The 19839-nt window shown below is 53.3% G+C and overlaps 7 protein-coding genes across 7 annotated transcripts; 3 read left to right on the top strand and 4 right to left on the bottom strand.

Annotated features, from left to right (window-relative positions):
- Window positions 1-93: 93 nt before the first annotated feature.
- On the top strand, window positions 94-949 carry CH63R_11686 (uncharacterized protein; the record flags this gene model as incomplete). Its single annotated transcript, XM_018306660.1, has 3 exons — window positions 94-282; window positions 484-560; window positions 652-949. 3 exons carry the CDS (start codon window positions 94-96, stop codon window positions 947-949), a joined length of 564 nt encoding a protein of 187 aa, XP_018153501.1.
- An 812-nt stretch (window positions 950-1761) lies between these two features.
- On the bottom strand, window positions 1762-3177 carry CH63R_11685 (Phosphatidylinositol-specific phospholipase C; the record flags this gene model as incomplete). The annotated part of the gene is made up of 1 exon (XM_018306659.1): window positions 1762-3177. One exon carries the CDS (start codon window positions 3175-3177, stop codon window positions 1762-1764), a length of 1416 nt encoding a protein of 471 aa, XP_018153500.1.
- A 1465-nt stretch (window positions 3178-4642) lies between these two features.
- CH63R_11684 (uncharacterized protein) lies at window positions 4643-5167 on the top strand (the record flags this gene model as incomplete). The annotated part of the gene is made up of 1 exon (XM_018306658.1): window positions 4643-5167. The coding sequence occupies one exon, from the start codon at window positions 4643-4645 to the stop codon at window positions 5165-5167; it is 525 nt and encodes a 174-aa protein (XP_018153499.1).
- A 2641-nt stretch (window positions 5168-7808) lies between these two features.
- On the bottom strand, window positions 7809-8685 carry CH63R_11683 (uncharacterized protein; the record flags this gene model as incomplete). The annotated part of the gene is made up of 3 exons (XM_018306657.1): window positions 7809-7826; window positions 7885-8333; window positions 8556-8685. 3 exons carry the CDS (start codon window positions 8683-8685, stop codon window positions 7809-7811), a joined length of 597 nt encoding a protein of 198 aa, XP_018153498.1.
- Window positions 8686-12858: 4173 nt separating this feature from the next.
- On the bottom strand, window positions 12859-14199 carry CH63R_11682 (S-adenosylmethionine synthase; the record flags this gene model as incomplete). The annotated part of the gene is made up of 3 exons (XM_018306656.1): window positions 12859-13320; window positions 13376-14041; window positions 14122-14199. The coding sequence occupies 3 exons, from the start codon at window positions 14197-14199 to the stop codon at window positions 12859-12861; spliced, it is 1206 nt and encodes a 401-aa protein (XP_018153497.1).
- A 2287-nt stretch (window positions 14200-16486) lies between these two features.
- On the top strand, window positions 16487-17595 carry CH63R_11681 (GPN-loop GTPase 3; the record flags this gene model as incomplete). The annotated part of the gene is made up of 2 exons (XM_018306655.1): window positions 16487-16534; window positions 16756-17595. The coding sequence occupies 2 exons, from the start codon at window positions 16487-16489 to the stop codon at window positions 17593-17595; spliced, it is 888 nt and encodes a 295-aa protein (XP_018153496.1).
- A 607-nt stretch (window positions 17596-18202) lies between these two features.
- On the bottom strand, window positions 18203-18712 carry CH63R_11680 (uncharacterized protein; the record flags this gene model as incomplete). Its single annotated transcript, XM_018306654.1, has 1 exon — window positions 18203-18712. The coding sequence occupies one exon, from the start codon at window positions 18710-18712 to the stop codon at window positions 18203-18205; it is 510 nt and encodes a 169-aa protein (XP_018153495.1).
- Between the last annotated feature and the right edge of the window lie 1127 nt (window positions 18713-19839).

Here is a 19839-nt window from a genome sequence, read left to right as displayed (position 1 = left end):
ACTTCGCCACATTGATGTCAGCGGATATTGCCGGTAGCACCGCCACAAGCTGAAGGTGACGGGCATTCTGCGCTAATCTAAATTAGGCTAGCCATGTCTCGCGAACTGGACAGTCCCCCACTCGGTGCTTTTTTTCTTTCCTTTAAATTTTCCAATGAGATCCTCCAGCTGCTGTTGACTTCTTCCCTTTCAACCTCACACAGGTCAACAGACCTACTCCTGCCTGCTCATTATGAAACGAACGCGCTGGCAGCGTTTGGGGCAGGCAGCTGGATTCCATGGGTATGTTTCCAACCCTTTCTCGCGCTTAACCAGTCGTTTTCTTTTGTTTTGCGATGATGATTGATCAACATTGAACAATCCAAATCAGACCTACCCGTGGTGTAACACATTCTTGTGTATTACACTGAGCATAATTCTCTACAGTCCAATTTTTTGTTCGCGCTTGGGGGATTGCTAGAGCTCAAAGCTAATTTGCTGCAGATTTTTTTCAGTCCAAACCTCTTGAGGCTCCGAAACTTTGAAGAAGTTGTCGCCCTCCACGCTTTTTTATGCAAAAGGTTCGTCAACTACTTGCTACCGTCCTCCAGCACACCCGTCCCTCCCTCTATATGATGAACACTTCGTACACCATAGGGATTCCTCATGCAGAATACATAATGTTGAATCCGGTGCAATAGTTTCAGCCTTGTCTGATCTAGAGCCAACACCACACGCTTTCGCTCGCATTTGTCCTGATGGCACCTTTGCTAACATCAATTGGATAGGTAAATATCTTGCTCTCCAGCCTTTCTGGCGCACATTGTCCCGACACCCACAGGCATCATCCACCACACATGAGGAAGATTTGAACGAACGGGCGGACATAAACGAACCTCGGCGCCCTTTACCAGAAACAAACGGGGGCGTACAATCCCCGTGGTGCTGGGTGTCCGGGGCTTCTTGTTGAGATGATCGTCAACTGATTGTGGTTACCTGTTTTCACTTGGACATGTCGGGCTTCCTCACCCCGGAGGCAAACCCTTCACATCCTGCCTCACCACGTCCAAGACAGACATGCTGACTGGACCGAACGCAGGTAAAAACTTTTTTCTCCACTCCCATGTTCTAGCATGGAGCAGCGTTGCGCTGTATCTAGCTCGATACTATGATGATTTGATCAAGTATTCACACTGTTTGACTGGCTTCACTTCGGTGTATGTCGGATATGAACACAATTTAACACTCTCTGACGCTATTGAGGTATTTCTTCATCCGGACAATCAAATGTTACTGGCGCTAACCAGTCTCTAGACCAGCCACTTGATGTTTGTCTTGCATTATTTCCGATCACGTCGCTAATCCGCGACACAGGTAGGACTTTCGATGAGACTCTGTTTTTCTTATATGAAGCCCAATGGTAGGTTCTTTTCATAGTTTTACACACCAACCCCCACTCTCGCGGATGACCATTTATTAGCTCTAGTACTGAGTTCATCATGACGAAAAAACATAACCGATTCACCTTGGAGAACTGATTGAGAGATTGTCATCTTACACATGTTTTGCATCTTGTTATAAAGACATTCGCTAACTTGGCACGCCATGAATACAGGATCTCACCAGGACCCTGATGTTTTTCACCCATAGCTGGACATAGTAAACCTGATAAAAATTAAAATTGCTTCCAGCTTTTCGCCTTTGATGTGAATGTATCCATCCCAACCAAGTCTTGCAGCCCATGTGCAGCCCGTCCACGATTGCTTCCCAGTCTTGACACAACTAGTGCTTGAGCTGCAAGCGGGCGTTCATACCGACAATGCACCTGATCAGATCCCAATCGCCGTGCGCGCCAACCCAATCTGTAACAATGACACCCGTTGCCGCATCGCCGACATTTAGTTGATGGGGCCCCTTGCCCGGCTCGCCGTGCCTCATGCACAGATACTCGATCACGGCGGGATTCACCTTGGCGGCGATTCGCTCCGGCCAGCAGGTCGCGTTGAAGAAGTTGCTCGCAGTCAGAAAGTTGATGAAGAATGGGTTGGGCGGAGCGTCAGCGTTGAAGTCAGGCATGTCGGGGAGGTGGAAGAGCTGCTCAGCGGCACGCTCGAGCTGGCCGTGAGAGAAGTTGATCTTCTTCTCAATATTGGTGGACTGGTCGATCTCGTAAAAGTCCTGGACGCGGAGGAGCCCGCCGCCGACGGTGCCGTCCTCGCAGTTGTCGGGCCAGTGCTGGGCGTCGATGGCCCAACCCTTGCCGTCATGCTCGCCGCGCAGGGGCTCGTCAAGGCCGAAGCGACGGATCAGTACGATGCGGCCACGGCAGTCGCCGAGGCGAGGGATACGCGGCTCAACGAACCAGCGATGGGCGTCGCGGCCGACGTAGCGGTCGCGCAGGTAGTGGCTCAGCTGCTCATCAGTGCCTTTGCCGGTACCTTCGCGTTTGACTGACATGAGAACGGTCTCCGAGGGGTTCGCGTCGAGGTAGGCGTAGATGTCGGCGAGCATGTCTGCGAAGTATTTGTTGCCGGTCAGGGAGATGGGGAAGGCGGAGTGGACGAGGGTGAGGTCATCGTTATCCGTGGCGACGGAGACGCGGATATCGAGGAAGCGCACGCCGTTGTCGAGCTGCTCGCGGACGCCGACGGCCTGGCAGCGCACCGAAGGCAGTGCCGTGTGGCATGTCGGCGAGTTGTGGGTGCCCGGGATGGAGAGGAGGGGCAGCGGGTATTCGTCGCGCAGCTCGTGCATCCAGGCATTGAGGTTCGCTGAGGACATGATGGCTAGGAATGTGCCATTGGGCACGTAGACGGTCGTCAGCTCGAGGGGCGCATCGTCGAGCTTCTTCATGACGGAGGAGCGATTGGAGGGGCTCGGTGCGTCGACCTCGTACCGGTGTCCTTCGATCTCAAACTGTAGGCGGACGACATCGTGGTTGGCGGGGTCCGGCGCGCCAATTTCCGTGGCGTTCACGGTAAACGGTTCAATGTGTACATCGACATCGTCACTCTGGTGTGCATCTCCCTTTGCATGGGTCTCCCTCGTGGTGAAGTTCGTCGCGTTGATGAAAGAGTTGATGGTGCCGAAGGTGTTGCCCAGTACGTCCCCGGTGCGTTTTCTCTCGCCCTCGAAGCGCTCGACATGTCTGAGGGTGACGTGTAGCGCCGTGAGATTGCGGATCGTGAAGTTGGTCATGGCGGAGGGGAGCAAAGCGGTAGAGGAGTCGGGAGACGAGGGGGAGGGGAAGGGAAGTGAACAGCAGCAAACGCCCATCGTGGAGGATTTTCACGGGGGTTTGGAGCCCCTCCGACGGGCTTCATGTACTGTGTACGCGTGTATGGCCGGGTTCAGGGCCGTCTTGGAAGGCTTGGAAGGCCGTTACTTGCATGTTAAATGGGGCCTCTCGCAGCTGGGGCCGGCCTCCAGCCGAGGAGGCGTGGAGGGGTTGCTGTGTGTGGGATTCAGCGTCTCGGGAGACGGCAAGCATGCGCAGCTTGGCTTCTTCGGTAGGTAGAGTGGCACTCCCTACCGCACAGCGGGTGCGGTCGATGTTGAGATCTGGTTCTAGTAGCGCGGCCCGGGTTTGGATAGAGGTGGATGGCCATTGGTGTCCTGAAACTGGTCACTCGATTTGCGGGTGAGTGACAAGACAGAGGCCGTCCTTGAAATTGGCGCCGCTCATTGGGCCGCGAGAAGCTGTCATCCAGAGCTGAGAATGGGGGTGTTCCTGGTTCGCGAGCAGCATGGAATGGCCGAGACAAGACAGATAGTTTGAGGCTTGTGGGCAATAGTTCGGACCAAGCAGCAGTCACACATACGGTACACCTCGGACGACTGGGAGTCAAAGTCTGATTCACGAAGAGAGGGAGCAGCGGGGGGGGGACGGTCTAGAAACCATTCAAGCATTCCGGAAAGAGATGGCCGAGTTGAGAGAATAGACAACATCGTTTCGCTGAATCCCCGTGGATTACAGATGCAATGGGCGCCTAGGTAGGCACGTATCCTAGATCCTAGGCGTTTTACCTTAGGTACCACCTACCTTAGTTACCTACTACCTACCTACTTAGGTAAGGGTGCTTCGGCTGGCAGGGCGGCTTGTGGTGTCTCCATTTTCAATTTAGGGGATGGACCCTTCAGGAGCCAATTCCGTCGGATCGGACAGCAGCCTAACATCTCGACCTTTTCTTGAACAACCAACCTAGCATTGTTGTTCAGGCTTCAACAGACCTTTTGCTACCTATTCCAACTGACTTTGCGAATGTTTTCGACGGCTTGTGGACCTCCGTTAGAGGCCCGTCCGGACCTTTCCTATTTGCTTTCGAAGTGATAGAACTCATGCCCAACACATTCAGACTCCTGGTCGACCCCGGGAACAGACTCTTCACGACTAGACCCAACTTGGTATCTCACCCGCTGTGTTCGTGATCGCTTGTCATGCTTGATCACTGAAAAGCGAATAACCCCACAACATGCGCTTCTGCCTATTTCCTTACCGGGCCGGAGATGCGTACGGATTGCAACGGCAGGGTTGGAATGATCTGTCTGGAACAGTTATAAAAGGTGTACAGAATACTCACTTTCTGTCAGTCACCAATCTCAACACTCGTTACTAACTAAAAGTCTTCCACTCTTTCACGCCTCAATCCCCATCTCATTCAGCATGGTTCACCTGCCCTCCGTCGCTGCGGGCCTCGCTCTCGCCGCCTCAGCAGCAGCTCAAAAGCTCAACACCTGGCCCCAATACAACCACGGCGGTTGGTACAACCAAACCGATGGCGATGTGACTACATTCGGATCCCCCGAGATCACCCCGGGCGGCAGAGCAAGATTCTCCTTCCTCTTCAACCGTGTCGACCCTCCTTACGCCGGCTTCTACGTTCAGTCATCTGGCGACTATATCACCGACTACACTGTAATCGGCTACGGTTGGGGCAGGCCGGTGACCAAGGGCCGTGTCTGTGGGGCCAAGGGCAACTTCACTTTCGTACCCCTGACCGGCCTCAACGGCGAGCCGCCCGTCAGTGGGGCCGATACGCTGTTTCTCGAGGTCACGGCCGCCAAGAATGGTGCAACCAAGGCCACTATCAACGAAGTCTGGCCCGTTTGGGTTGGGGATGAGATCTTCCACCCGAACAACACCTCGCCGTGTCCGCCTGAGTCTAAGAGGGTTAGACGTTCTGCTTGAAACGGACGGTGGTAGAGTACACGACGAGGTTGGATATCTTGCTGGCTACGGGCTATATTGAGGAAAGGGGAGGTAGTTGGCTGTGTGAGGGCTGGCGAGGCCAATCCGACCCAAGCACCTTGAAGAAATGGGCCTTTTAACCATGTGGTTGGATGACACCTAGTATTCTAATCCACACATAATATGCTTGGTTCCCACCCCATCCCCTCACCTTTGCTTGACCTTGCAGATCTTCAACTAGATGCGTCCGCACTACCCGCTCCCATCAGGGAAAACGCCTTGAAGCTGCCAAACAAAAGTGTTTTCAGGGCAATGTTGTTTGAGAGTTCCCAAGCCATTCAAAACGTCATGGGTCGGTTTGTTGGAGCGGCGGCCAAGTTGTTTTGGAGGCTCAAGAACATATGGCAAAGCCTGCTCCCGTCCCATGCTTTGTGAAAGGTCCGTGCTCGATCGGATGTAGCATCATTCGCCTTAATAAACACTATCTCCAAAGATTGCATAATACCCGCTAAGGGTTGTCAAGGACCAGATCCAGGTCCAGCTTCCGGTTTTCCTCGTGGGCAGGAGGGCTTGCCTGTAACAGCCGCTAGACAGACCATAGTAGATGGCATTGACAAAAATGAACACACACGGACATCTTTCTTCAGCGGACTCTGCACTCGAATCCCCAGCTTCCAATCGATTGTCTGACATGAATATATCGATTTGAGCGGCCGAATGCAAACCCCTTCCCTATCCCCTGCCCCCATGGGAACTGTTTGTCCAAAGTTTGTGCAACCAACAATACAATCAGCTCTACGCACGTAAGGCGGCGTACAGGTGGGCCGCGCATTTTCAAAGAGAGGGACCAGTAGGCAAACAATAGGCGTGGAGGGTATCCTTGGAACCCGAAACTTGGCTTCTCTCCGGGACTCAGGACGCGGGCCCAGACAGTTGGAAGAACCCGTCTTCTACACGGAGCAAACAGGTGGTGTGGGCTAGGGCAACTCCTCACTCAACGTACGGTATAGAAGGAAAGAGGGAGGAAAGGGATGCCGCTAACCAGCAAGAATGGTGTGCGAGAGACGCTCATCGATGAGGCATACATTCCTTGGTCGTGATGTCGTGGCACCGACCGTCCTTGAGATGACTGCAGTAACGATATCCAAACAACATCACAAGGTCAAGACATGCGAGCATGAAAGGCATGAGCTTGGAATGGGGGGAGGGGTTTAAAATATACACCTGAAGTTCGGTAACATCCAATATTCAAAGATCTCCGGTCAGTTCTGTATGTTAGACTCCAGCCAAACCAAAATACACGCTCCCTTCCCCCATGGGCAACTTCATCCTGCAGTGTAACTTGGATTTGCCGTCACGCCAGTCGAATCTTGTCAGGTTGATGCCAGAAACCCCAGAGCCTGTGATTTCCCTGCGGTTTTCCCTCATTTCCCTCTCGGGCATCTCCTATCTCCAAAACGTTGTTTCGTAGCCCGAGAATGTGCTCCTTTATCATGATCGGATACTACGGGCAATGGCCGCAGCTTGGACAGCGTTCCGGCAAGGAATCGTTCCAGAAAATCTCTACTCCTCGCTCCGAGCTCGCTTTCTGGCTCTCTCCTCGGTCGCATCAACTCCCGATGTACGTCGTCTTTGTGCTGGCGATGTGGAACACATTGCGGAATCCGAAGTCTCGCTCCTGAATTGCCGTGATCCCTTTCGAGGCTGTGTACCACGCCGTAAAAAGTTGTTGATAACTGGTTCCGTGCCAACCACATTCGAGGATCCCTCAACCTTCAGACCAGCATCAATCTCCCACATGACTGGCCTCGGTCGACCATTCTCATCAATCATGGGAAGTCCTGCCGTCCAATCTCGACCTTGGATGGCTTCGATAATCGCCCTTGCAATCGATTTCGCCTGATCTGCAGGCGTACAGTCCAAAGCGATGATATTCCCATCACCAGCTATGTTGATTCGTGTCGAGATGCGCAACGAGACTGGCGATGTCTTTTCGATGTCATCTTCAGAGAGAGCTCTGGGGATAGGATCGAGAACACCAAGTGTGTCATGGCTTTGACTGTCTGGCACGGTGTTTTGACTGGGACGGCAGGAAGTGATGTTGCCGAATAAGCCTGATCGAGCCGGTGGTGTGTATGCCGGAGGCCGCCCTTGGTGGCAAGAGCCACTGTTTTTAGAGTTGGTAAGGGCGCGGAGACCTGACAGTACAGCGAGGTGTTGCGATTGAACGTCTTGAGTCGTGGAGACCATTGTTGTATGCATTGTGATGTGAAGCGAGGTACCACCGAGCAACGTTCCGAGACGACTATGAACAGGTGTCTCGAGAATTCATCCAGACAATGGCGTGGATACTTCAGATCCGGTTTGAGAAAGAACGCTTGTGGTATAAACTAAAAATCGCGACTCAATGCAATATGGGAAGAGTAGCCTGTGTATCTATAGTGTCCTCCAGTTGGAAAAAAACACGAAAGGTAAATCACATTATGTAGCAAAGACATCAGAAGAAGGTAGGAATAATGCGTCTGACACAAGCGTAAGTCAATATTGGTATCTTGGCGCTTCACGTCACTGTAAACAGGAAGGGTACCTTTGACAGGCAGTGCAGACATTGAAAAGCAGGTAGAACAAGCACAAGAAGTAATTATGTACCTTCAAGGTCCTGTACCATCATTCATAAGCATCAGATCATCACTTGGCTGTTGTTGGGCTCCACATACACTTGTTTCCCGGATCGGTAAGATTCGAAGACAGGTCGCAGTACCCTTGGCTGTATTGTCCGTGTTTGGGACTAGCCAGATGGCAAAGCTTGAGCCAGCCTCCCGGAACCATCTGCTTGACCAAGCCCATGTCTCTTCTTGCTTGGACCACACCTTCACGTATGTATGTGGTGGAACACGAAGAGCCAACCCGAGGGTTTGGAATACAGCGAAGAAAAAAGTGTGGTACGGCATTGCAGTGCTTATCGCATCAATCTGTGTTGGTCGAAGGAAAGCTAGTCTCGACAGCTCATGGAGCGTGGAGTAGTTGCGCAACCTGCTGTCATTGCCAAACGGCATGATACCGGCATGACAGCGGATGTCTTGACCGGACTGACTACCAAATTGAGGGGCCATGGCCCAAAAGTTGAAGGACTCGGCGAGAAGAATTGAGCCGGGCTCATCCGTGGCTGAATGGTGTCGGCAACGTTATTGTTCGTCCCCAGGAAGCTGCATTGATGATGGCGTGGAGCAAGGAAGAAGAGAAACAGTGCGCCGGGGTATCCGGAAGATGAACCTACGGTGCCGGTTCCTATTGTTGTGGGTCCCCGAATCCTATTGTTTCCCCGGTGTGAGTGGGACAACGTCCCCCATTGTTCTACGACCTCGGTGCTCGCGCAGTTACAACCTACAATCATACCCGCGACTGAGACTTTCAACCGCCCGTCGATCTAGCGTCAAACCAATACCAACCTCCCAGTTCGGTCCTCGGCGCTCAGCCATAACCATTTCTTTGGTCCTTCGCGCCCCACTGCATGCCATCCTGCTTCGCTGAGCAAGACCTCTGGCCACGTCTCAACTCGGAAGATTCGTCAGGATCGTTGCATTTTCAGCGCATATCGGTAGCTTGAGAACATACTGTTTTCATTTCGCGGAGTTATCATGGCATGAGCCCGGAGGGTGGGGATTATGCCTGATCAACTCCGGCCAACGTGGTTTTCTTTCCGAAATGATTCTTGCACACTTCTAGGCGCCTTCAATGATCGTTTTATTTCATTTTCAATATACCTTAACTAAACGTGTCTTTCTGAGTCTCGGCTGCCACTGTTCAAGTTGGGCATGAACGTAAACGCGCATGATGTGCAAGCAGCCTCATGGCGGAACCACATATTGTGTTGCAACTATATCTGAGACAACGGCCCTTTCCCTCGTGATGGCACAAGTAGTTGCTATCGTAGGACTCATTCGACGGTCCGGATGCGACTTGACAACTTTCTGAGTTCACGTTGTGTCCAAAGGAAACACTTCAAGTTCGGCGCGGACTATTCTTGAGTTTGGGTAGCATGCCTTCATACAGATTGCTTGCTTTGTAGAACCATGTCACCGGACACCGAATTTTCGTATGAGCGTCAGAATAAATGCCGAGGTGGATGAATGTTATGGATTTCACCTTCACTTCGACCGTTCTAGCCATATACACGGGAGGTCTGACAGTATCATTCCAAACTACTGCGATACCAGCTTCTGATAGGAACATGGGCCTGGGCTCCGAGAAATGCAACATCGCATTCGCTTGTGCAAAATCCGCAATCGGTTCAGGCCGGCACGCTATTGGCGATGTCGATGCTGTCAATCATTCTGGCTACCCTCCTCATGCAACCGGCATTCTTTTTCTTCGCGTGTAGGATAAGCTGAAAGCATTATGGCTAATGGCACTTGGCTTGCAAACTCGCAGCCACCCCGCTAACTCCATGAGGCAGTTGTGGACGTGTTGCTCTTTTGCTGGGTTGCTGTGTTCATGCAAGCCACTCGTCTGGGAAACTTATGATCGTCGGCTCCAGCTCCTTTCAGCTTAGCAGCAGTCTGACCACAGTTCGTGATGGTCGAAACAATCCTAAGACGGATGCGGAAGAGGAGTGACCTAGAAAGCATCGTAGGATGTCTATTATGGCGATTCCCAGGCCCGCATCAGAAGCGAGTAGCCTTATAATGACATGTATTCTGTGGGTTTCTCAAATGTTCGGAAACATACCTCAAGGGCTGTCACAAGGGGATGATAGCTTTTCTGACCCAAGTGCACCAACATATCCGCTTGGGCTAGCATAGAAAATGGAAAACCACTAGAGCTTCAACTCATTAATGCCCGACAGCAAACAGGCAAGCAAGTGTTTGCCATGTGCTCTTTGGCCGTAAGCTGCATGGCAAGAGCACCCGAAAAGGAGGACGATGATCAGATAGCGTTGTTTCCCCGCTCCTCTCGTTGGCTACCGATTGGCCGGGTGGACAAAACCAAGAGCGAGTCTGCATTCCGCCTCTTGTCGAACGACGGACCAGGCTCCGGTTAGAGTTGTCCTTCCGCGCACTAAGTGATAGACAGGGGGTGGTGTCCAATCAACTTGTTATGGATGAGATATGAGCCAGGGTCGACAGAAGTTGCACAAGACTCAGATCCGACCTCCACTCGGTCTGTCCGACAGTTCACCTGATGACGCGGGAGACAACATCTGCAAGTTCGTAGGCGCCATGAGGAGGCAACGTCAGCCCTGTTGCCACGACCACCTACGGACCACTATCTACCGGGTTTGTTGAAGGAAGGCATCTTACGACTCTAGGCCATGTGACTAATGACTTACAACCCAAGGTCGGTTAACGAATTTAGGAACTGGGATGTCGGTAATCACTCGGGGGAGGCCCGCCGCTCATGAAAGCAGTTTACAGATCTGATTTCCTCTTTCCCGCCAGCTAGCCAGCTTAGCTGAGCCTCCCCACGTGGATGAAACCGGGCAGACATTTCCTGTCGGTGTTCAGGGAATGCTGCCAGTCTAATAGTAGATTAAGGGGCCGTGCGGCCAGCGAGTGGCAAGGTTAGACCATTGGCAGATCTGTCAGTATCAGACTGTGCAGGCGAAGCGGCGAACAACTCTGAACACGATGGCTGCTCGGGGCACCCTGCGATAGCCTATGCTCACACACGGCGGATTGCAAACTCGATCTTGGCGTCTGGGACGGCGGTGAATGCCGCAGCCGCCATCTCGATATCATTACCGAATGCCGAGAGAGTGTGAATTGCGGTAAACTCATTGATGTCATCGACGCAAGCTCACCATAGAAACCGGAAACCCGCTGGACACAAATACTCACAAGACGGCAGGGTCATGATATTTTTCGGAAATTCACTCCCAAGAAACAACAGATGGAGCCTTTGAGACACATAAACGCACAGGCTAGCAGTGAATCAAGAGCCCCTCTTCATAGTATGAGGCGCGAATGAGATGGGTTGGTTGTTTCCAGGTGCCACAAACATGAATTCGATCATACTCCAGTTTTAAACTTCCAACCCAAGATGTACTGGATTGTTCTACCACGCCCTCTCTCTTTGCCTTTCTATGCACGGAACGGGTGAATTATTTGCTGCCGCAGGGGATGGAAGCGATGAGGAGACAACCGCGTCGGTTTGTAGTCAGAGCATGCAGAGTTCAGCATCACGTTAACAGGGGCTGAAGGCATCATTACACTTGACCAACCACCCATCCTCTCAATTATACGCGAGACCTTGAGGATTGAAGCAGTCATTCAATGTCGTCAACCGGTACGGAGCTGAAATGCCGGGCGAGGGACGCTTAGGAGCGCTGGATGGGTGGATGGTGCAGCAAGAATAATCCCAACTCATGAATGAAATCAAAACAACCCGAAAAAAACAGCAAAAAGAATCGTTTGAAAGGGACGAGACTCGAACTCGCGCGGGTTGCCCCACCAGGAAACAGATGTTAAGCTGACCTTAACCTGGCGCCATAACCAACTCGGCCACCCTTCCATGTTGCGTCCGCCCGGTGTCCGATGGATTACTCCACAGGATCGGACGAACTTGACATGGAGGTACCAGAGACATCCCATAGAAGAGCGGAAACTTCTTCCGCACTTGGGGGGGATGGTAGGTTGAGAGTTGAGAGGTGTCCTACATCTCGGCTATCGGGGCAGGTGAGGGGCGGCCCTCGGCTTGCAGCCGATGTTTCCTTTCTTGTACATTCTCATTCCCCTTTCATTCGTTGCAAAGCAAACTACAGCTTTTAGAAGTTGCGTATTCCTCAAATGAGTTGGCAGGACTTCACAACCCCGGGGCCAGGCTTTTCCAGACGGACGCCCCTGCCTCAGGATTATGCCAGTGTGCGAAAACTGGTCGCCCACCGCCTCGCAAAGTTCTAGCCAGGCGCCCTATGGCGTGCGCTCTGCATCATGTCGTTGAGAGACACGGTCAAAAGAAAGGTCGGCGCGGTGTGTTGAGAACTTGCTTCGGTTCTAGAAGCACACCAGGCACTCACAACCAACTCCAGTTTGAGGCTGTGTGCCACGCGCACTACCGGTTGGTAGTGACACCTATTCAGTCGAAATCATTGCATGTCAGGGACTGAAAACGGAAAAGTTCTCGAGAATCTCGTCTCTTGTCAATAGCCAGATGATCTACCTATCTACGACTCTCAGAGCCCCGGCTGTTGAGCCAGTCCTGCTACATCTCCCCTCCCATCCTAACCGCGCAAGAGATGATCAGCCAGAAAACCAGGAAAGAAAAGATGTTGAAGTTCTTTTGTTTCCCCGTTAACGCCGATGTAGATGCTTTGTTGTCCCCTTTCGAACAATCCGAAGGGTATCTTCTCGTAATGCATTGCTCTTGTGACTCAAAAGGAAAAAAAATTTCAAAGTTGCAGGATATGATCCTAATCCCGCTTTGTGTCTTTGTTGAAAGACGCCACCGCTCCCTTGTTCCGATTGTTTTTAACACCATTTGACATGAACAAAAAACGACCCTACCAAAAGACCACGTCCTGGATCTTGTGTTGCCTTTACCCCGAAAAGGCTTGAAACCGGGATTCGTTGAGAACCGTACGCCAATGTTGAGTGCCTGTCCGCATGAATATCAAAATTATTATAAACGTCTAGGTCGTTGCAATGCAGGAAGCTTGTTGAAGAAATCCTGCTTTCGGTCCAGTCCAAGTTCGCTTAGAACTTGAGAGTCTTAGGCTGCTCCCAAGTGAAGCTCTGGTTGGTACCAAAGTGGCCGTTCTTGGCAGTCTGGAGGTAGATGGGGCGGTCCAGGTTAAGCTCACGGACAATGACACCGGGGCGGAGGTCGAAGTTGTTGCGGATGATCTCGACAAGCTGGTCAGAGGTCTTGTCGGAGGTGCCGTAAGTGTCAACGTAGATGGACAGGGGCTCGGCGACACCAATGGCGTACGAGAGCTGGACAAGGGCACGGCGGGCGAGGCCGGCGTTGACGAGAGACTTGGCGATCCAGCGGCCGACGTAGGCTGCGGAACGGTCGACCTTGGAGAAATCCTTGCCGGAGAAAGCACCACCACCGTGGGCACCCCAGCCACCGTAGGTATCGACGATGATCTTGCGGCCAGTCAAACCGGCGTCACCCTGGGGACCACCGATGATGAAGAGACCGGAGGGTTGAATCTGGAGTGAAATGTCAGTCACGGCGTAAAGCAGGAAGTAGGCGAAAGGGACTTACGTGGTAGATGGTCTTGTCGTCAAGGTACTTCTCGGGGATGACCTTCTTGATGATCTTCTCCTTGATCTCCTTGCGGAGCTGCTCGGTGGTGATGTCCTCGGCGTGCTGGGCAGAGACGACAATGGTGTCGACGCGCAGGGGAACGACAGCACCGTTGTCGTGCTTGTACTCAATGGTGACCTGAGTCTTGGTGTCGGGGCGGAGCCAGGGGAGGGTGCCGTCACGGCGGGCAGCGGACATGGCAGCGTTGAGCTTGTGGGCGAAGAGGAGGGTAAGGGGGAAGAGCTCAGGGGTCTCGTCGGTGGCGTATCCGAACATGATACCCTGGTCACCGGCACCGAGCTGCTCGAGGGCCTTCTCATAGTGGAGACCCTGGGCGATATCAGGCGACTGCTCCTCAATGGCAACGAGCAGGTTAAGGGTCTTGTAGTCGAAGCCCTTGGCGGAGTCATCGTAGCCGATGTCCTTGACAGCGTTACGGACGACCTTCTGGTAGTCGAGCTTGGCCTTGGTGGTGATCTCACCAAAGACCATGATCATACCGGTCTTGGTGGCAGTCTCGCAAGCGACCTTGGAGAGGGGATCCTCCCGAAGGCAGGCGTCGAGAATGGCATCGGAGACCTGATCGGCGATCTTGTCGGGGTGACCCTCACCGACAGACTCGGACTACATCGGAGAGTTTGTTAGCAGGTGGTTTCGGCTACATCGCTGAGGGGGGGATTTGCGACGACGAGGGGTGTACTTACGGTGAAGAGGAAGTTGCCCTCGTTGTAGTGCGTGCGGCTGGCAATGCCGTTGCCGTTGACACCGTTGGTAGCAGACATCTTGAATGGGTATGGTTGTGAGAGGGTTGCGGAAAAAAAAAGATGTGGAAGAGAAAGTTTGGGAAACGGAGTCGAAGATTTCGGTGCGGTTAAAATCTACCGACGCGGGGCTCCGATGGGTTTTGAAGATAGCAAGCGGGAAGAGGGGGGGAATCTGCTGTTATCAACGGGTCAGCTCTCTCACTCTCTCGTTTCTAGGGTCTGCGTGGGGACAAAGTGACAGAAGCGCGGTTGGCAAGCGGACTGGAAGCTCAATGCGAGGCCAATTGCGTACCTGTTGGGAGTATCAAGAAGAACACTGAGAGGTTGATGGGTGTAGAAGGAGGGGGAAGAGGTTGCGAAGTGGAAGAGGAAGATGTGGCCGTTCGGGTTTTAAAAGAAACGCGGGAGAGCAGAGACGTGGTGCTCCGGGCGGGATGGTTGGGAAGAAATTCTCGCCCGCTCCCTCCTCTCTGCTTTCTGGCCGAAGCTCAAGCGGATTTGAGGCACTATTCGTGGGAGACATTGGCCGAGGGCCGAACGACAGGGTAGGTACCCACGTTGCCATAGTCAGTAGCGTGGCGGGGGAGGTATATTCACCGGTCGACCCCTCCATCCCTATGTACCGGCCCTGTCGAGGGGGAGGACCCAGAATTCTCCAGATTGCGCCATCCTCACGACTTTCTGACCGCCTTCGCTCCGTGTCTGGGTCCCTGAGCCAATTCCTATGAGAGTCTCACTCCCAAGTGCGTTGGCTCTGTGTGCCCGCACGTCCGCCCCTGAAATGCAGATACTGTGTACATTGATAGAGGCCACCTAACGGCACTCGTGGACCATTGCGGTCGCGGCCTGGTTGACGATTATCAGAGGGTGGCCCTCACAGCGATCGCCAGGGCAGCTTTCGGATTTGCACAGTGACCAGGATACTCACCCCAACGAGAACAGCGCTGATCGTCCCCCGAGGGAGCTCGGGCTTCCTCCTTCTGTTTCGTTTCCCAATTTTATTATCTCGGGCTAGAGCAAGGCACGGCGGCAGGTGAGGTCGGCGGTGGAAGATGAGGCAGAGCGAAGAACCTTAACCGGGCCTCAACCCAACCAAAGACACAGGCAGCATCGCGCAATAGCCATGGTCAATCATGGAAGTCGAAACTCTCAACGGGTGCCTTTGGCAGCCCTGAGTCACTGACTTTGAACTTCTGCATCTCCAGACTCTGGCCGGGCTATTGACCAATGCATTGTCCAACGTACAACAGATAGATGCTTTCCACTACAGTGCACGAGCTTGACGGCAGCTGTTCGAAGGTACGAGATGTCGAGTCAACGGCACGCACCGACCGCTCGGCGACATTTCAACCATGTCTCTCTCTCTCTACTTTACCCTGCACAAAATGGGTCCACCTGCTGTTGTGCCGTCTATCGGCCATCCCTCTCCGTTCTTTCGGCGCATCCCTTCTGCAGGATTTGCATTCCGAGAACGCGCCGCAAATCCCCCCCCCCCCCCAAACGCCTCTTGGGGGGGTTGTCGTTGAATCGTCAGACGAGTAAGAAACCTCCACCGAAACAGGAGCTAGGCCCGACAGGGAGCTGAGCTGTAGTAAATCTGCAAAGACGGATGGTGAAAATATGCCCCTCCCGTGCTTTACACGTGCAAGCGGCATTGGCCCGTAGTTCCGCAGCAAGCCGTCCCCTTTGGCTGCCGCCTATTGTTCCAAGTGGACACAGTTCTGGAAGAGGACAAGAGGGAGAGAGAAGTGATTGGTCGGCCGGGAATCTTGTTGTCTCTTATCGCAAGCTATCGCAATCGCAAAGCAAACTTTTCCCCTTCTCCCTCTTGTTCTCTCAGCAGCAAATGTCGGCAACCCACCTAGCCGGCCATCAAAGAGAAAGTTACAAACTTGCAGGACATACATATATACCTAAGGTAGATAGATACATACATTCCCGGCGGGATTTCGTCACTCTGTTAGCCTATACAAAGCAACTAAATACGGCGCTTTTCAAGTCCGACCTACAGAAGTGGCGCAAAGGAGGCTTATCAACCGCGACCCCTAGACGCGCACCCGTTTCTGCATGGCGGGGTAGATTTCCATAGCAAAAACATCATTCCTCTCTCCTCCAAAACTCTGCGACAGGTGACTCTGCCGATCCTGAATCAAGGCCACCACCACCACCACCGCCGCCGCCACGCAATACACGAGACACTCAGGACAAAAAACGGGTTACCGAAACTCTGTGATCTTCCCTTACATTACTGCCCTGCGACCCCCCAACACAAATTCCTTCCAGTCTCTCCCTCCGCAACGCCATTATGTCCAAGTACGGCGTCATGGTCATGGGCCCTGCTGGGGCCGGCAAGGTGAACACTCCTCTCCCCCCCTCCCCTCTGTTCATCCCTCCCGCCACCCATTCTACCGCTCGCACCGTTCCTGGTTCTTATTGCCGCGTCCCGACTGACCGGATATCCAATGGAGACCGGATCCCGGGATCGCCGGCGCCGGCCAGTGAATACTGCTACCGGCTCTCCGAGGCTGAGCGCAACGACTCAAACGGTAGCCAGACTAACATCCTGCCCTCCAGTCCACCTTCTGCGCTTCCCTCATCACCCACTTGAACCTTAATCGCCGATCCGCCTTCTACGTCAACCTTGACCCGGCCGCCGAGTCATTCGAGCACGCCCCCGACCTCGACATCAAGGACCTCATCTCCCTGCACGACGCCATGGAGGAGGTCGGCCTCGGCCCCAACGGTGGCCTCATCTATTGTTTCGAGTTCCTCATGGAGAATCTCGACTTCCTCACCGAGGCCCTCGACAATCTCACCGAGGAGTACCTTATCATTTTCGACATGCCCGGCCAGATCGAGCTCTACACCCACATTCCCATTCTCCCTGCCCTTGCCCGCTTCCTCTCTCAGCCTGGATCCCTCGACATCCGCCTCTGCGCGGCCTATCTCCTCGAGGCCACCTTTGTTGTCGACCGCGCCAAGTTTTTCGCCGGCACCCTCAGCGCCATGAGCGCCATGATCATGCTCGAGATCCCTCACATCAACGTGCTGTCCAAGATGGACCTCGTCAAGGATCAGGTGCGCAAAAAGGACATGAAGCGCTTCCTCACCCCCGACACGGGCCTGCTGGACGATGACCCCGTCGCTGCGGGGGGAGGGGATCTGGACGACGGCCGCGGCGAGGTCCACGACCGTGACCTCGTCATGCGCGGCAAGAGCTTCCAGAGGCTAAATAGAGCCGTCGCCGGGCTGATCGAGAGCTTCAGCATGGTCAACTACCTAAAGCTGGACAACACGGACGAGGACAGCGTCGGGGCGGTGCTGAGCTACATTGATGACATCATTCAATATCACGAGGCGCAGGAGCCCAAGGAGCTCAAGGACGGCGACTTTGACGAGCCCAACGACGACTGAGCCCTGTCTGTCGACTGTGCAGAGAGAATGAATGGTCCATCTGACTGTCTCCTTGGGCGGGCTGTTTATTATACGCCCAACTACAGTGTCCTTATTTTGCGGAATAGATACAGGCTAGAAAACCAGGGCCCAGGTAGGGACGGGAGAATCATAGGCATGGGAAAGGTACCAAGTAAAGAGGGGCATGGTCGTTTGCATAGCGTTGGCGTTGGTATCGATTTGTATCCATTGACTTATTATTCATGATCGTACTCGACGGCATTTCTTGACGTTATATTTACCCCCTTCTGCCGCTCGTTGTGCTGCCCATGTGCCTACCAACCCGGTCTAGACTGCAACGATCCCGTCCTCTCCAGGTCTGGCCGTGGCCTCATGTATCCAGTCTCAGACTTGTCCTGTGGTGCTGTCGCCTTTCCCTGTGGCTGCGTCGTGGATCTCCCAACTGACCGATCCGTATCATGACACTCTTCGTATACCATCAGGTTGTTCCCCCTCCAATCAAACACATTAAAATCTCTCCCTCGGGTATATTCAACCATTCGTGTCTCCCAGCGAACCTTCCCCTCTCCACCTCGTATGTTCCCTCTCCTCTCCCCACAGATGGCCCTCACCGATATTTGCTTCCCTGCACCTTGGTCTCCTCCTCATACCTCTTATACTCGCTGATCCAGACGTCCTTGACTGCCGCGGCGAACCCGACGACTTTGCCCCCGACCACGACGGCGTCCCTCGCCGTCTCCCAGACGCCCCTCTGCCACACGACCGCGACAACCACGACGACGCAGCCCCAGAACGCGAGCCTCAGGACCAGCGCCATCCAAAATGCCACGACGCGCCGAATCCAGTTAAGCACCACAACCGTGGCGGCCAGAAGCGCCAGCAGAACCGCGAAGCTCACCAATTCGGGCGACGAGTGCAAGAACTCGAGGGTCGCGTCGACGGCCGGCGCGAGGTAGGGGTAAAGCTCGTCGATGGCGCGCGATGCTGCTGATAGGGCCTGGGCGCGGAGCTTCTGAAGCGGGGAGGACGGGTGCAACGCGTTTTTGTGGATAAAATCGGCGGCGTCGACGGGCAGGAGGGAGCGGAGGAGGAAGTTCGTGATGGATGGTTCCGCCATTCTGGGGGCGTTATTGGGACGTTTTGTGTCGTTGGTTTGTTATGAAGAATATTCTTGTTTGTTTCACTGTAGGGGTCGCCGTTTTAGGGATTCCTGCTGTGTCTAACGCTACCTAGGTGATGCCGGCCTTTGGTTTTGCCTGCTTGTTTGTTTGCTGGGCTGTTGACTGTTCTGTCTCGTGCACGTGAGCAAGAGAGAGGGTGGCGGTAAGGTGAGAAGGGTGGCTTGTTATATACTCTGTCAACAAACTGAATAAGAAAAACAAGGAGGATAAAAAGAGTATTGCTGCTGCTGCTGCCTTTGGTTGCTTGTGGAAGTCGGCGCAGCAGGAAGTAGAAAGCTGCAGTGAGGTCTTATTGTCTCCTGCAAAGAAAAGAAGGAGGGGGTGGAGATGGTGGATTGGACCCTGGGAGAGAAGCACACGAGCACGAGCACAAGCAAATGTGGTGTGTGAAAGTGTCTGTCTGTTGTGCTATTTTAAGTGGGGCAAACAAAAGGCTGTTGTTCAGTGTCATTCTCCAAGCATGTGGGTGAAAGGTCTGCAGACTGCACGAGAGAACTAACTCCCTGGGTACCAAGTGAAGGCCTGGCGTAAATACTTCAATTTCAGAACGCCAGATAGGACAACCCACCTGCCCAAATCCAGGGTTTCCCTTAATCTGAATCTCTGTTTCTGCTGCAATGGATGAGTTCAACTAGCTGGTAAAATTGCTGACTGCAACAGACTCTGGTTCCCAGTCCTAAATGACCATGCAGCTCTGAACTGTTGATCTTGATTGATGTTCGCAATTCCGCCTTGACCAAACAAAAAGGGCAACCATCACCTTTCAAGCTCTGTTTACTAACTCACATAACTACTTTGCAAACTCAGTACTGCCCAAAATAGACTCATTCAATTGTTAACAACTGCAGAGGTTTAAGATGCGTTCCATTGCGTGGGTGTAAGAGTATCTTCTGAGCCCTGGAGAGGATAATACACAACCAACACCCATAATTCCAGGGCGCCTCAAAATGTCGAGTCTATTTTTTCAGACGAGGAAGTAAAAAAAGACTTTGAGCAGCTCTTGCGCATATGCGAAGTGGGTAGGATACAAGAAGAGAATAGAAGGGCGGGCACGCAGCCGCCG

The sequence above is a fragment of the Colletotrichum higginsianum genome, chromosome 8 (genome assembly GCF_001672515.1).
Source record: "Colletotrichum higginsianum IMI 349063 chromosome 8, whole genome shotgun sequence".
Classification (NCBI taxonomy): Eukaryota; Fungi; Ascomycota; class Sordariomycetes; order Glomerellales; family Glomerellaceae; genus Colletotrichum; species Colletotrichum higginsianum.
This window is presented reverse-complemented; position numbering and strand designations above follow the sequence as displayed.